Source organism: Olea europaea, unplaced genomic scaffold, assembly GCF_002742605.1.
Source record: "Olea europaea var. sylvestris unplaced genomic scaffold, O_europaea_v1 scaffold537, whole genome shotgun sequence".
Taxonomy (NCBI): Eukaryota; Viridiplantae; Streptophyta; class Magnoliopsida; order Lamiales; family Oleaceae; genus Olea; species Olea europaea.
The window spans coordinates 232,739-248,524 of record NW_019263695.1 but is presented as its reverse complement, the minus strand read 5'-3'; the positions used below and the strand labels follow the sequence as shown (position 1 = coordinate 248,524).

At 29.5% G+C, this 15,786-nt stretch overlaps 1 protein-coding gene across 1 annotated transcript; it reads right to left on the bottom strand.

Moving 5' to 3' along the window:
- Window positions 1-237: 237 nt before the first annotated feature.
- LOC111388903 lies at window positions 238-843 on the bottom strand. Its single transcript, XM_023013726.1, has 2 exons — window positions 575-843; window positions 238-295 (listed from the first exon to the last, which is right to left on the bottom strand). The coding sequence occupies exons 1-2, from the start codon at window positions 841-843 to the stop codon at window positions 238-240; spliced, it is 327 nt and encodes a 108-aa protein (XP_022869494.1).
- Window positions 844-15,786: the final 14,943 nt, after the last annotated feature.

Here is a 15,786-nt window from a genome sequence, read left to right as displayed (position 1 = left end):
CCTAAAAGAAACCCTACAATAAAAGAGAAAAAAAAAATTAAACTTTTACTCACCGACCCACCTCGAGTTTTGTTTCTGTTTTTTTCCGTGGTAAAACGACATCTTTTTTGGACCACGGGTGGTACGCGGCTTGCAGACCGTAGTCATCCATCGTGTAACTATCAACTTTTTCTATTTTGGTCTCTATTTCATGGTTTTTCATTCAATTTTGACCTTTTCTTTTCTCTTCTTTTTTTTTTAATCCAAATCTTTATGGATCTCGAAACTTTTGATAGCTTTCACGTTGATCTTGAACCTCTATAATCATAAAAATTGGTCATCCTCAAGTTTCATAAGTGATCAAATTAGGCTCCAAACTTTTCATTAGTGAAATTTCACTCCTGAAACTTGACACTTCCTTCTGGTTGCACTCTTAATATTTTGTAAATCCCTTACAATCCTATTAGTCTACAAAATGGTTTAGTATGACTTTTCTACTTCTTGTAGAAGAGTTTTTTGAAAAAATTATTCGATGCCAACTTTACTTACAAGCTCTTTTACTAAGATAAAATAATTTCAAAAAATTATTTGATGCCTCTGATGATCAAATCTTTCGGTTAACTTGTTCCAAAGAACTTGTGGATCTTTCTCAGTAAGATATTCAATTTTTAATCCATCGTGAAGATGGTGACGGAGGAAAATAAGTGTTTTTCCACGATCCTGCAAGGATTCATTGTTTCCTTCTTTTATTGTCTCTCCTAGACCCTTTGAGACGAGATGAATATCAACATCCAGTATCCATGACTGATAATTTTTACCAGATATGTCAAATGCAGCAAACTTAAGTTTCGTAATGTTTGTCATTTGTTTAACTACACAAAAAAATACAATTAGTTTCGAAGAATATGATTAATCATCACATGTTAATCAAATAGTCAATATCAACATGACTTGAAGTTACATGTTTTTCTCTAGGGATAAACACTAATTTGAAATAATATGTTCTTTGAAATATATGCTACTTCTGGAGCACATTTTATTTTGCTATTATTTCTTCAAGTGCAGTATATCAATATTTTTCTGGAATATTGAGAGTTATAATTTATGCTCTTCAGGAGCAAATAATATTCTTATAATGTTGTGCTACTTCTGGAGCAACAATGAATAGATCTATGATTAATATTTTTCTGAAATATTAATTATAATATTGTGTTACTTTAGGAGTAACAACAATTAAAAATAAATTTAATGTAATGTTTCATAACTAAACATAAAAAAAATGATAATATATCCAATTGCTCACCATTAATTAATTTACAAATACCTGTAAAATATTATTTTGAATTAACAACGTGAGTCGAGTGAAACAAAAAAAAAATTTGGTGACATGTAGAAACATATTTACATATTATGGCATGAAATTCTAATTATGTGCAATTAAAAAAATTGAATTAGTATTAACCAATTAAGGCATGAAATTTGCAGAAACCAATGGATTTGATAGCAAAGATGAGTTGGGTACAATTATTTGTTAATTGTATATTATATATTTATGGAATCAGCCAAATAGAGATCTGAAATTGAAGCTCTCTTACAAAAGAATATTGACCAATTAAACCAAAAAAAATTATATGTATGTGTAGAACGTAAATGACTAATCTAAATATAAGGAGGGTATAGGAACATAAATTAATGCATATCAATTGATTTAACATAAATATATCAACATAAAAATGTACGTAGATTGATGTAAATGAAAAAAACATTAATTGATTCAAAGAGAGGTACAAAGAAAACATAATGATCGAGAAAGATGAGATCACGTATTACAAATTCAACATATGTATATGTAAAATTCACGTATTATCAAATTAATTTTGATATACATGATAAATGATTATGAAAAAAATTACTACTTTCTAAGAGTTTCGTGCTGATAACGTGTTATAAAATTAGAGGAAAAGAGAATAGAGAAAACTCAATAAATTTTTTGTGTGTATTATTGAAAATCAAAGCCCTATGTTTATAGATAAGAATCAAGAATACAATAATAATAATTTCTAGGGTTACAGGGATACAAATGTCATTCACCAATAAACTTTAATGGATTTTCCATTTACAACAATTCTAAATATATAAATTCAAATAACTTAAAAATTAAAAATATTTCAAGCATTTATTGATTATTTAAATAAAAATTATTTTAAAATTTTATTTAATGAAAAACACATAAAAATTCTTAGTCAATGTCATTTTTTTAATTTTCTATATTTTGCTAGCACAATATATTATTTGTTTTATTTTATATTTGTGGCAAACAAAATATTATAAGGTTAGACAATTTTAATTTTATATATTAATGGATAATATAATAGCATAAAATTATTATATTTTAGTGAATAATCAAATTTATTGAAAATGTTGCCATAAAACAATTTCTCACGTGAAACATTTTTTTTTCTTTTAAAACTAACAAACCAAACGCGTTAAAACAGACTTTAAAAAAAAAAAATCCGAAAACTAAACTCCAATCTCAAAAATAAAAACTAAAATGCAAAACCAAATGGATCCTTATTTTCTCTCTTGTATTTTTTCACCATTTTCTCATCTAATTTCCTACTGTGGAACCCTCTTGATTTGACCTAGACATGTCTTTATATTGCATGTCGCTCGAAAAAGCCTAAAAGAAACCCTACAATAAAAGAGAGAAAAAAAAAATTAAACTTTCACTCACCGGCCCACCTCGAGTTTTGTTTCTGTTTTTTTTCGTGGTAAAACGACATCTTTTTTGGACCACGGGTGGTACGCGGCTTGCAGACCGTAGTCATCCATCGTGTAACTATCAACTTTTTTCTATTTTGGTCTCTATTTCATGGTTTTTCATTCGATTTTGACCTTTTCTTTTCTCTCTCTCTCTCTCTCTTTTTTAATCCAAATCTTTATGGATCTCGAAACTTTTGATAGCTTTCACGTTGATCTTGAACCTCTATAATCATAAAAATTGGTCATCCTCAAGTTTCATAAGTGATCAAATTAGTCTCCAAACTTTTCATTAGTGAAATTTCACTCCTGAAACTTGTGACTTCCGTCTAGTTGCTGTCTTAATATTTTGTAAATCCCTTACAATCCTATTAGTCTACAAAATGGTTTAGCATGACTTTTCTACTTCTTGTAGAAGAGTCTGTTGAAAAAATTATTCGATGCCAACTTTACTTATAAGCTCTTTTACTAAGACAAAATAATTTAAAAAAATTATCCAAACATATTAAAAGCATTTACTTGTCTTAGAAGCATCTTTTGACTTTTTAAAACCCCTAATAAACAAACCCTTCATTTGCTTCAAATCAATTCCAATTAAACTCGAAATCCTCCTTTTTGCACCAAATGCCTCCAATTTCCGATTTTACCTACAATAATAATGTTTATTCTACATTAAGTAAAAATTTACTCAATTTATAAATATTTATCAAGTTTATAAGTACAAATAAGCATGTAAAACACAATTATCAAATACCCAACAAATTCTCCTCTATCAGAATGACTAGGTATTGCTTGTTCTGGTATGCTGTTAAAAAAAAAATAATAATAATAAAAATAAAAGAGAGGCTAAAATTAACAATTTTAAGCACGGCAAAACAGGTATACTTGAGAGATTACATTAAGTCATTAACCATTTAATTTAGTGAAATTATTAATTTAAATAAAACTAATATTAAACTTCTATAAATTTTGTAAAATTGACGACATTTATTTTGTGGATAAAGGATAAACATAAATAAAAAATGGATCACGGGGGTGTGTCCAATTGGGACTTTTGAAGACTTTAATGATTTTTTTTTAAGTGATGATTTTTTGTGGATTTCGTGGATCTTTCATAAATTTGTATGGAATTAGTGGAAGTCTTTCGTAGACTTCTATGGATTTTTATTTTAAAATTTTTATAGACTTTTGTCGAATTCGAAAGACTTTTGAAGAGTTCCATTTGAAATAGAATTCATGTAGATCTAGTACAATAATGTGAAATTTTCATATACGAAGTGTTAATTCCCAAAATTCCCCTTCTTCCCATATAATAAAAAAAATTAAAAAAATAAAAATTTAAGACCTTAATTAAATAAATAATAATAAAAATTATACATATATATGATTCAATATTATTAGTATAGTATACTTTTAAAAATAAATAAAAGTCAATATATTTAAATTTATTTATAAATTTTTCACATTAAAATTTGTATTTTAATGAAAAAAAGATATTTTTCACAAAAAAATGACTGAGAAAAAAAATAAAAAATACAAGAATCAAATTTAATTTTTTCATAAAAAATAGCGATAAATAATAAGGTAGAGAAAGAAAGATAAATAGAAATAAATATAATCAATAGGAAAAAAAATTTTTAATCATACAAGTCCATAGAAATTTAAAGGAAAAAAAGATTGGAATTTTTTTTTAAAGTCTCCAAAAATCTCATGATTAATGAGAGACAAATTTTAAAATTTTATATGAGTACTTTCTGCTTAAAAGTTAGTACTCCAGAGACTTTCATAAAAGTTTCTAAAAGTCATTAAAATTTGAATACCCCAAAACTTATAAAAAGTTTTAAAAAATTTTAATTGAATATACCGTAACTTTTAGAGATTTTTTAAAAGTTCATTAAAGTCTCAATTGAATATACCGTGACTTTTAGAGACTTCTTAAAAGTCTACAAAAGTCTCAATTGAATACACTATGACTTTTATAGAGTCTTAAAAAATCTCAATTGAATACGCCTAAATTTTTTAAATCTTAAAAAGTCATTAAATGTCTCAATTGAATATACCCCTAAGTTTCAATTTAAAACCCTTATCTTTTTCTATTCCAAAAAATAAAAAGATTTGTGACAGATCACCATATATATTTTTCATGGTCGATCATCATATTTAGAGTGAATAGTCTAAATGATCACTGAATTTTGCAAAGTTTTTTCAAGGAGTCACTGAACTTTAAAAATCACCTAAATGGTCATTGAATTTTGTAAAATGTTTCTACGGAGTCACTGAACTTTACAAAAAAATTTCACATAAAAATTCGCAGTCCACGTCAAACTTTTTTTTTTAATTCATATTTATCAGCTTTAAAATTATATATTACTTGATAATATATTAATATAAAATTATTTTATTTTATTGAACAATCAAATTTTATGGGATAAAATGTCATAAAATATTTTCTCAAAACTTTAAACCAAACATGATTTCTAGTTTTTTATTTTGAAAATTAGGTTTTTAGAATTACAAATCAAATATTTTTTAGCAATCATAAAATTGAAAACTAAAAATAAATTTAAAATTGAAACAAAAACCAGACAAGCCTTAAGATTCAAAAGTAGTAATAATAATAATAATATTATTAACAAATCCTAAATTCTAAACATATAAATTCAAATAATTTAAAAAATAAAAATAGTTCAAGTATTTATTGATTATTTAAATAAAAATTATTTTAAAAATTTATTTATTGAAAACACATAAAAATTCTTAGTCAAAGTCATTTTTTTATTTCCTATATTTTGTCAGCTCAATATATTATTTGTTTTTATTTTATTTTTGTAGCAAAAAAATGTTATAAGTTTCGCCAATTTTAAATTTATATATTAATGGATAATATAATAGCATAAAATTATTATATTTTAGTGAATAATCAAAATTATTGAAGAAGTTGCCATAAAACAATTTCTCATGAGAAACATTTAAAAAAAAAAAAAAAAAAAACCAAACGCATTAAAACATAAAATAAAATAAAATAAAATAATCTGAACTCCAATCTCAAAACTAAAATGCAAAACCAAATGGATTCTTATTTTCTCTCTTGTATTTTTTCACCATTTTCTCGTCTAATTTCCTATTCTAGAACCCTCTTGATTTGACCTAGAGATGTCTTTATATTGCATATCGCTCGAAAAGCCTAAAAGAAACCCTAAAATAAAAGAGAGAAAAAAAAAAATTTAACTCGTCGGCCCACCTCAAGTTTTGTTTTTGTTTTTGTTTTTTTCCTGTGGTAAAACAATTTTTTTTTTTGGACCACGGGTGGTACGCGGCTTGCGGACCATAGTCATCCACAGTGTAACTATCAACTTTTTTTTGTTTTGGTCTCTATTTTTTTTTCTTAATCCAAATCTTTATAGATCTCAAAACTTTCAATAGCTTTCACGTTGAAGCTAAAACTCTATAATCATAAAAATTAGTCATCCTCAAGTTTCATAAACGATCAAATTAGTCTCCAACCTTTTCATTAGTGAAATTTCACTACTGAAAACTTGTGACTTCCTTCTGATTGCTCTCTTAATATTTTGTAAATCCCTTGCAATCCTATTAGTCTACAAAATGGTTTAGTTGTAGAAGAGCTTTTTTAAAAAATTATTCGATGCCAACTTTCTTTACAAGCTCTTTTAGTCAGACAAAATGCTTACAAAAAATCATCCAAACATATTAAAGGCATTTACTTGTCTTAGAAGCATCTTTTCACTTTTTAAGATCCCCGATAAACAAACCCTTCATTTGCTTCAAATCAACTCCAATGAAACTCGAAATCCTCTTTTTTGCTCCGAATGCCTCTAAGTTCCGATTTTACTAACAATAATGATATTTATTCTACATTAAGTAAAAATTTACTCAATTTATAAATATTTATCAAGTTTATAAGTACAAATAAGCATGTAAAACACAATTATCAAATACCCAACAAATTCTCCTCTATCAAAATGACTAGTTATTGCTCATTCTCGTATGCTGTCAAAAAAACAGCTAAAATTAACAATTTTAAGCACGGCAAAACAGGTATACTTGAGAGATCACATTAAGTCATTAACCATTTAATTTAGTGAAATTATTAATTTAAATAAAACTAATATTTAACTTTTATAAATTTTGTAAAATGGACGACATTTATTTTGTGGATAAAAGACAAACATAAATAAAAAATGGATACCCAAGTTTCAGTTTAAAACTCGTATCTTTTTCTATTCCAAAAAATAATAATGATTTGTGACAGATCACGTGCCATATATATTTTTCATAGTCGACCATCATATTTAAGATATCCAACATTTCTAAAGTCAATAAAGCCTATTTTATTAAAGAAAATTCTTTGTTTATCTTCCTTTATCGAGGACACGAACAATTAGTGGGAAGTTCGATGTGATTCCCTCTACTTTCTGTTTTCTAATTCCATCCACAGGAATCAGATTGCGTGGAAAGCACAAACAATCAACCCTCCATTTTCAGGACGTATATTTCGTTTAACATTTTATTACATAAATTATGTTGGTGGCAATGTATGACGTGATGCTTTTTAATTAAATTTTAGCTAAATACGAGTGTTATAATGCTTAAATTTTGTAATTACACAAAGAGAGTCTCAATTCGAGTTTCCATTTCTTTCTCGCTTCGTCCCCTTATAATATAGGTTGATGGTTTCAAGTCCGTCATCCTAGTTATGTTAAGCCACAGTGTTCCGATTTAGGACAGCATGTCACCAATTGTTTGAAGGAATTTGACTGATCGTTGAGTTCGGGTTGCATCTGTATCGTGATGTCGCTTAGGTCTGTGTACTAAGTCGTCATATCTTTCTGTTGGTTGATTGGTTCGGACGGTGCGTCATCAAGGGAGCATTTCTTTTGTCACGTCATGATGATATTTTCATATGATGTCTTATAATGTCCAATTTTGATCTCAATCGATAGGGTATTGGATTAAGTTACAGAGCTGACCTATCTGGACCCTTTTGATAGATCGGCTTTTTGAATTTTAGATTGACAATAACATATTCCGTTCTTTATATCCTACTTTCCTCTCGCCACGTAAAACATAAAACTATTTGTAATCACGTCTAAATTATTCATGCTTTATAGTTTTATCGACAATGACAAAAGATTAATATTTTGAATTATTTCGGAATTATTTATCAGTTGAAAACAAATTCCAGGAATATCCAATCTTTTTTTCTTTGGGAGGGACCTGAGGGCTTTTTAAGATAGAAACCCCAACGGAATTTGTTGAGTCAAAATATTGCTGACGGTACTGATTTCATTTCATGTAGTGGGTGTATCTTTTCACGTATGGCTTCCTCTTCTTCTTCTTTTATTTTTTGGAAAGTTGAAGTGGCAGAACAGAATAATGTTATCAAGATTTCTGTTTGGCATTGCTTTATTTTTCAATTATTGGGTTATTGTGGGCAGTCATTTTTAAAATCGCATTTCAGTGGGACTTTTGGCTTTAGCATTCCACTTCTATGATCAAAATTTTTTGACCCAAAAGTTGAACGGGATTATGTAAAAAGTTCTCAATAATACAATGTATTCTATAGAGGCGCTGCACAAAATGATGTTGAAAGGAGGAGAAAATATATTTTATTATTATTATTATTTTTTTTTTTGGGATGCGCACAAGATTCTTGATATTGTTTGGAAGACACAGAGTTTGTTTACTAGAAAGTACAGTCTTTTATTATTCAATTATTATACTAGTTTGAATCCAACTCATATCATTTGTATAGTTTCGCTCCGTTAATTGGGGATTTTCTGAATTATAAAAATGTTTGTGTTCAAAATCTTTACCCATAATATGTACAAACACTCCTTGACAAGATTCTTGCTAGTTTTTTATGAAGTTCTGCTAGACGTACAGAACAATTTTTTACAGAATACACACAGCATGAGGTGGGTAGGTTATTTTTTGAATTATTTTACTCACATGAAACCCACTCCCCATGTGTGTATTTGGAAAACTTCTGTTGGAGGAAATTCTGTACACAGAATTTTCCTTTTCTATGGATGATATGTACAAATCAAGTTTAGAAAAAGTGTTTTCATTGAACTTCATAGTATTTTTAGTTAATAACTGAACTTAAACTTCATTACAATTACTTAGCTGATATTCCAAGTTTACTTCAACTTAATCATCCCATACATTTTCGCCTGCTTGACCAATAGAGCTATCATGACAATCTAGTCCGCAAAAAATTAGATTGACATGTCAATTTGTACATTTGTCAAACTAAAGAGAATGTGGAGTGATCAAATTGCAATCTTTACTAACCGATTAAAGGACACGAGAATGTTATTTTAATTGTTATTTGAAAACTATTGTCTAAAATATCTTCCTCTTCCTGTAGAGCTATTAGAGGAACTCAATTTGTGTCATTTTCCTCTAGAAGATCTTTCAATTAGGAAGAAGTACTTTTATAAAACTAATCAAACCGATCCAAAAACAACTTTTGAATCTCAAAAATTCCTTTTAATTTTTCAAAGGTTGTGTCAAATGGACTCTAAAACACTGTGAAGCTTATTGGCCACTAGTGAATTAATCCGACCATCTCATATGAATTATTCGTCTTACTTTATACATGTCCTTGACTATCTTTTCTTTTAAAAAAAACATTTGAATTTGAAGTCCTGTTCATGTACCATAATTTTGAAACACAATTGCAATGATGCATACTTTGGACAGCCCAGCATTGGAAAATATAAGGTGGTTGTAATGGGTATAGTCAGATCCCAGAAGACATAAGTTTTCAATGTAAAATTGGGATGTTTGGTGCAATGCCAATGCAGAGAGCACAAAGGAAAAAGTGTAAAGGGGCATTAAAGCAAGGCCATTTAGTGGATTGCAAAGGGTCCTAGTATCAATTATCTAACACCAAAAGATTGTACCACTTTTGTGCTATTCATTGCCCAATCAAGTTTCAATTTTGCTCATTCATTAGTAACAAAAACTTAGAAAAGAAAAATAAAGAGAACTCTCGTTGCGGAGTAAACTTATTACTTGTTTACAGTGTTCTCGATCACTTCCGTCTCAAACTATTAATAACAACAAATTAAATATTTCGATAAAATTTAGATTCGACTACATGAAATTATAGAAATAATGATTTAACATATTAATTTAAGCTGCTTTGTGGGGAAGAAAAAGCAATCCAACAAGTGTAAGGGTTGGTTTGGCAAGGCTATACTTTTGTTTTTACTACTTGTACAAGAATTTTCTGAGTTAAGTCATCTTCTTCTAAAAACTCTTCTAATTGTATAAAATGCTTTTAGAAAATTATTCAAACTATTCAAAAGTAATTTTTTAATCTTATAAACAATTTTTAACTTTTTAAATGCTTTATCAAATGAGTTCTAATTTTATTTAAAAAAAAGCACAATGAGGACTAACCAATCAGAGAACAGATAACAGGTTAATTTAGAAAAATATAAATTTAAGCCTGACTTTCCAAAGCAAACAAATCAAACAGGATAATTTTTTATTACTTTCTTTTTTCACACTAGATCACAAATGAATAACTCCGCGTGTACAGGAATTATTTCACGGGCCCCATGTGATTTTTTTTTTTTTCCAAAAATGAAAACACTCACCCCACTTGCTGTGTATTGCCTGTACCAAGTATCAACCCTGTGAAGTGCGATCATGTACACGTATCACGATTGATCACAAATTAATGAAGATGCATCAATCTGACATTTCTTTGTCACGTCAAGAAAACAGTACTTGAGATCAAACTTTTTCTCTAATTGCTTAAATAAACTAAATTATTTATTTGGTCAATAAACATAAAGTTGATGAAATTGACGTTTTCTTGATCAATATCTTTTCCTGTAGTAGTAGATACCAAGTATACAAATATTTTGACCTGATTATTCAAGTTAAATTCGACCAAGTAGATATAAACATAAATTTAACTTGAGCTTCCAACAACACAAAAAATAAAATTTGACATATCTTAGTATTTTTGTGCAATTGAACATCATATTTTTAGTAAATTTTAATAAAAGTCAAATAAATATATAATTGAAGAGTTGATAAAAGCTGTGAGTTAAGATTTATTTTGTATTGGCAATTCTTTAGACAAAAATATTAATATGAAAAGTTGTAAAAATCAAGGAGTCCAAGAAAAGGTTGTATAGATGAAATATCCAGCTTGGGGTTTGAGTTTGAAACAAGGAGGAAAGAGCTGTCGGATTTATACTACTTTATCGCCCATTTGATGTTTGAGCAAAAAAAAATTAGTAACCTTGTCGCTTGCGTGTCCCTCAGCTATCGTTTGAACAACACACCAATCGCTTGCCTATCAATCGAGTGACAATGTTGGGTGCAAAATCCTAGTTCGTGTTTTTCAAGTATTTTAAGATTTATGATGTATGAAAAATTCTTTAGACAAAAGACTAATGTGAAAAGTTGTAAAAATCAATGAGTCAATTGAAAGGTTGTATAGATGAAATAGGTAATTTAAGGTTCGAGTTTGAAACAAGGAGGAAAAAGCAGCCGGATTTACGCTAGCTTATTGCCCATCTGATACTCGGGTGGAAAAAACAGTAACCTTGTCACCCGTCTGTCGCTCGAGCGACGTTGTTGAGAGCAAAACTTTAGTTCGCATTTTTCAAGAGTTTTAACTAGTCCATGCTACCTAAATGCATTTTACTATATACACCCTTGCCCTAACACGAATTTGGGGGTGGTTGTTCATTATATACTTTCTCCATATCATCATTCATTTATTCAAGAGCACGTTCAAACCTTTGATATATCCATTGATTCTTGAATTTATACAACCACATATTTGGGAAAAACATTAATTTCATATAATCCAAAACATCCAATTCCTATACACACACAAGAATGTACTTTTTCAATAGCTTTTAGAGATTGTTGAAGATTGAGTGAGGTTGGTTCGGAAGCACGTAAAGAGTACATGAATAAGGTGTTTTTAGTGATCCACAAGAGATAGATAATTCTAGAAGACCAAGAACAGGTGTGAGTAAAGCACGTTCCAATGGGTTTTGGAGATTGCAGGAAGTAGATCGATGAGTATAGTGGAATTTTTTAGATTGGATCGTATTGTAAGTTCATCATTGTCTATACTTGTTGTTATTGGCTTGGTCTTGGAGTTTTTATCTAGTTGGATTTTCCTCCGTCAACAATTATTGTGTTCTTTATTGATTTCATATATATTAAAAATTGTGGCAGTTTAACGTAAAATAATTTGAATTGTATGATTAGCTATCTAAAAACAATTAAAAAGTGACTTGTTGTTTTTAATTGTATAATTCCGCACGTTGAAATTGGCTAAATAGAACCTTCAAGTGGTATCAGAGCCTTAAATTTGATCCTTGATCATAATAGTCTAGATGAATCAATCATTATCCATTCCTTCTTATTTTGATGGCAGTAATTATGTATATTGGAAAGTTAAAGTAAGAGTCTTCCTAAAATCAATGGATGATCGTATTTGGTTGAGCGTAATAAATGGCTAGACTGCCCCTTCAAGCACTGTTAATGATGTCATCACCCCTACTCCTATTGCTAATTGGTTTAAGATAAATTTATGAGTGCAATTGGATAGTAAAGCCCTACATGCTTTATTTATGGCCAGTGATGGTAGCGCCAACTCATTGGGGTGGGAATTTTTGCCATCACTATTTATGCTCGTGTCACCTGACGAATTTAGGCGTGTGTCTATATGTGAGGTTGCGAAAGAGGTTTGAGATATTTTACAAACCACACATGAGGAAACTCAAGCTGTTGAGAACTCTAAGTTATAGATGCTGACCATAAGATTTGAAAATATTAGGATGAAAGAGGATGAGAAATTCGAAAACTTTTATTCGAGCCTGAATGACATAGTTAACTTTAGCTTCTATTTAGGTGAGGAAATTCTTGAGCCTAAGATTGTTAGAAAAATCCTTAGATCCTTACTTGAGAGATTTAAGCCTAAAATCACGGCTCTAGAGGAGAGTAAGGACATAGATGCCATTAAGGTGGAAGAGTTGGTTGGATCTTTCCAAACTTATGAACTAACTTTAGCTAATCCAACAAAAGATAAATATTTGGCCTTGAACACTTTTAGAAATAGTCGTAATGAGTCTTCTTATTCATAGTCACCCAATGATGAGAAGATAGCTTATTTTATCAAGAAATTTTAAAAAATGTCTAGAAATAAGGAGAAGCTCAAGAGAGACATAGACGCTTCCAATGAATCTAAAAAGAGATCTCAATCTATAACATGTCATAGGTGTCAAGGTTTTGACCATTTTCGGAGTGAGTGTCCTAACAGTAAGAGAAATAGGAATAAATATATGAATATTACTCTCACTGATGACGAGTTTAACTCGGATAATCAAAGTGAAAAGTCTACTCGGGATGAGAACGGAAAGTTTATGGCCTTCACTGCTAGGACTAGAAGTGAACCGGATAAGGAGAGTGAGAATTTTGAAGATTTGGATAGTGTTGAGCAATCTGAAGATGATTCTAAAGATGAAGAAGACATACATAAGGCTTACGATAAATTGTATAGCAAGAACCTTATGATATTGACTATGAATAAAGCTTTGTATACAAAGGTCAAAGATCTTGAGTTAGAAAAAGAAAAACTATTAGCTGACCTTCATGAATCTACCTTATCCCTGAGTAAGTTAAACTCTATGAATGAATCTTTAGATAATCAGGTTAAGACTCTTGATGAGTGATCTTAAAAAGCCCTCTAAGCGACTTCGTGAATTGAGCATTGTGAATGAGTCTTTAAAAAATAAGGTTAAGATCTTAATGAGCGATCTTGAGTATTTCAACACCAAACTCCTTAGTTCTTTAGTGGTTTAGTAAAGCTTGCTAACACTTTAGGAATGGACAAGTCCCCTGGTAATAAGGGAGATCTAGGATATAAAGAGAATGATCACAATGCTGCTAGTACTTCCAAGATCATTTTTATCCCTACCACTGACCAGCCTAAATACAATCCTAACCCTGAACCTAAGAATAAGGAAATCGTAGGACAAAGGCCTACTAGACAGCGTAGCTCCTTCCAACCTAGGAATAGAAATAAGCAACCACATAACTTTGGTCGTAGGTTTATTTCTGCTTGTTTTAATTGTGGTGAATTAGGACATATTAGGCCTAGGTGTTATAAATTCCTGAACAAAAATAGAAATACACTTTAATAGAAATAAAAATTAAGATTTTAATAGCCTGATTGACTTCCTCATTAATCAAGTGAGTCAATTGATTGAGTTAAAGACACAATTAATCAGGATTAATTCTTTCACTAAGCAAGTTTGGGTGAAGAAGAATGATCTGAAAAATCTTGAAATAGATCAAGATGTTCTTAAAGGTAAGAGCATTTATATACCTAACTAATTAGGTATTTTCTGGTGCATGTTTGTGCTTATATATTGCGATTCACTCATTATTACTGCATCTTATTTTCGTTTTTTTTTTTAGGTAGTAGTTTCTTGTAAGTGCATCTTCATCAAGTTTGCATTGGCATATGCATTTTTTTTTTTGTTTTGTGTGTTGAATTTTTTTGATTGGTGCATTCATGTTAAAAAAAGCCGAGGGAGGGTGAATTTTCTTCTAAAACTACAGTATAATATATGATATACCCAAACTTGTGTGTTATGACAAACTATGAGTTTAGTTGATGGATTGTAGCATATTTTCTATTACTTTGTTTGGATTTTTATGAAGTATTTAGTATAGGTTTCTTAATGTACCATCTGCATTGCACACACTATGATATTGTGAGTGAGACTTGATCGCATGTGTGAGATTTTGGATGGCGGTCACATGTTTGCAAGGCGGCCTTGAACATGAGTTGACCTTATTTTAGTAGATCTAAGCTCAAACATATTCCCTTGAAATAAAAAAACTCAAAATCTCACACTCTTCTTCGGAGCCTATTTGACTCGAGCAATTAAGTCTAAGTGATTTCTCATAAATTGGTGCCTATAGTCAATTGACCTGGGTTAACCAACCTAAAGTTCGTTATAGTGGTCATTTTAGTTGCTCAATGGAGAAGATCATGAACATAAGATGAGAAAAATGATAAGCTTAAAAATTAGAAAATGTGTAAAAATATATATGCTCAAAGTTAGTTGGAGAAAAGAATGTTATACATGCAAAATGAGCTTCTTTTAAAGGCTCTAATATTTTTATTGGTTTGACTTTCATAAGTAGATGGATAAACTTATCAACGATGATGGTCAGCATGTCATTTATCACAAAATTAAGGTTTGGAGTCCTGCTTTCAAATGATTGTGACAGTTTACACATATGGGTGACTTATACAATTTACTTCATTTTAACTTGAATCGAGTATGTGGAAAAGTCTAATGATCATTAAGTATGCTTGTGCATGCTATCAAGTGCATCTTTGAGTTATTATGTATTGATGTTCAATTGTATTTGATAAAGCTTCCTTCATCATTTGTGACGAAAAGGGGAGAAGAGATTATAAAGAGGTTTGCATTTTTGAGAAAGTTTGTATTAAGAGAGAGAGATGATTGATATTTGCATTTGCACTTGATTGCAATTTTTGGAGAGTTTGTGCTAAGGGGGAGAGATGATTGTATTTTTCAATCATGACATTCCATATCATAATGTATAGTTTCTTTGAGTTTTTTTATGTTTGCTGATATTAGTGTTTCAGTTAGTGTTTTGATTAACATTAGTACTAATTCTCATTCTAGCTAGCATTTTTATGATAATGTGTTTCAATTGTTATATTTCCTATATGACGTGCTTTTACATTTGGTATTTGAATTGTTGATTTCAGGAAACAAGTTTTAACAAGGAATGCAAGAGATTGACATTTAGATTGGGTTTGGGTAGATTAATTTGTTTTGCTTCCTTGAATTGTGTTGTATAGTTTTGTCACAAAATGTCAAAGAGGGAGATTGTTAGGATTTATGTTGTTTTGACAATTCTTTAGATAAAAGGACTACTATGAAAAGTTGTAAAAGTCAAGGAGTCAATTAAAATGTTGTATAGATGAAATAGGTG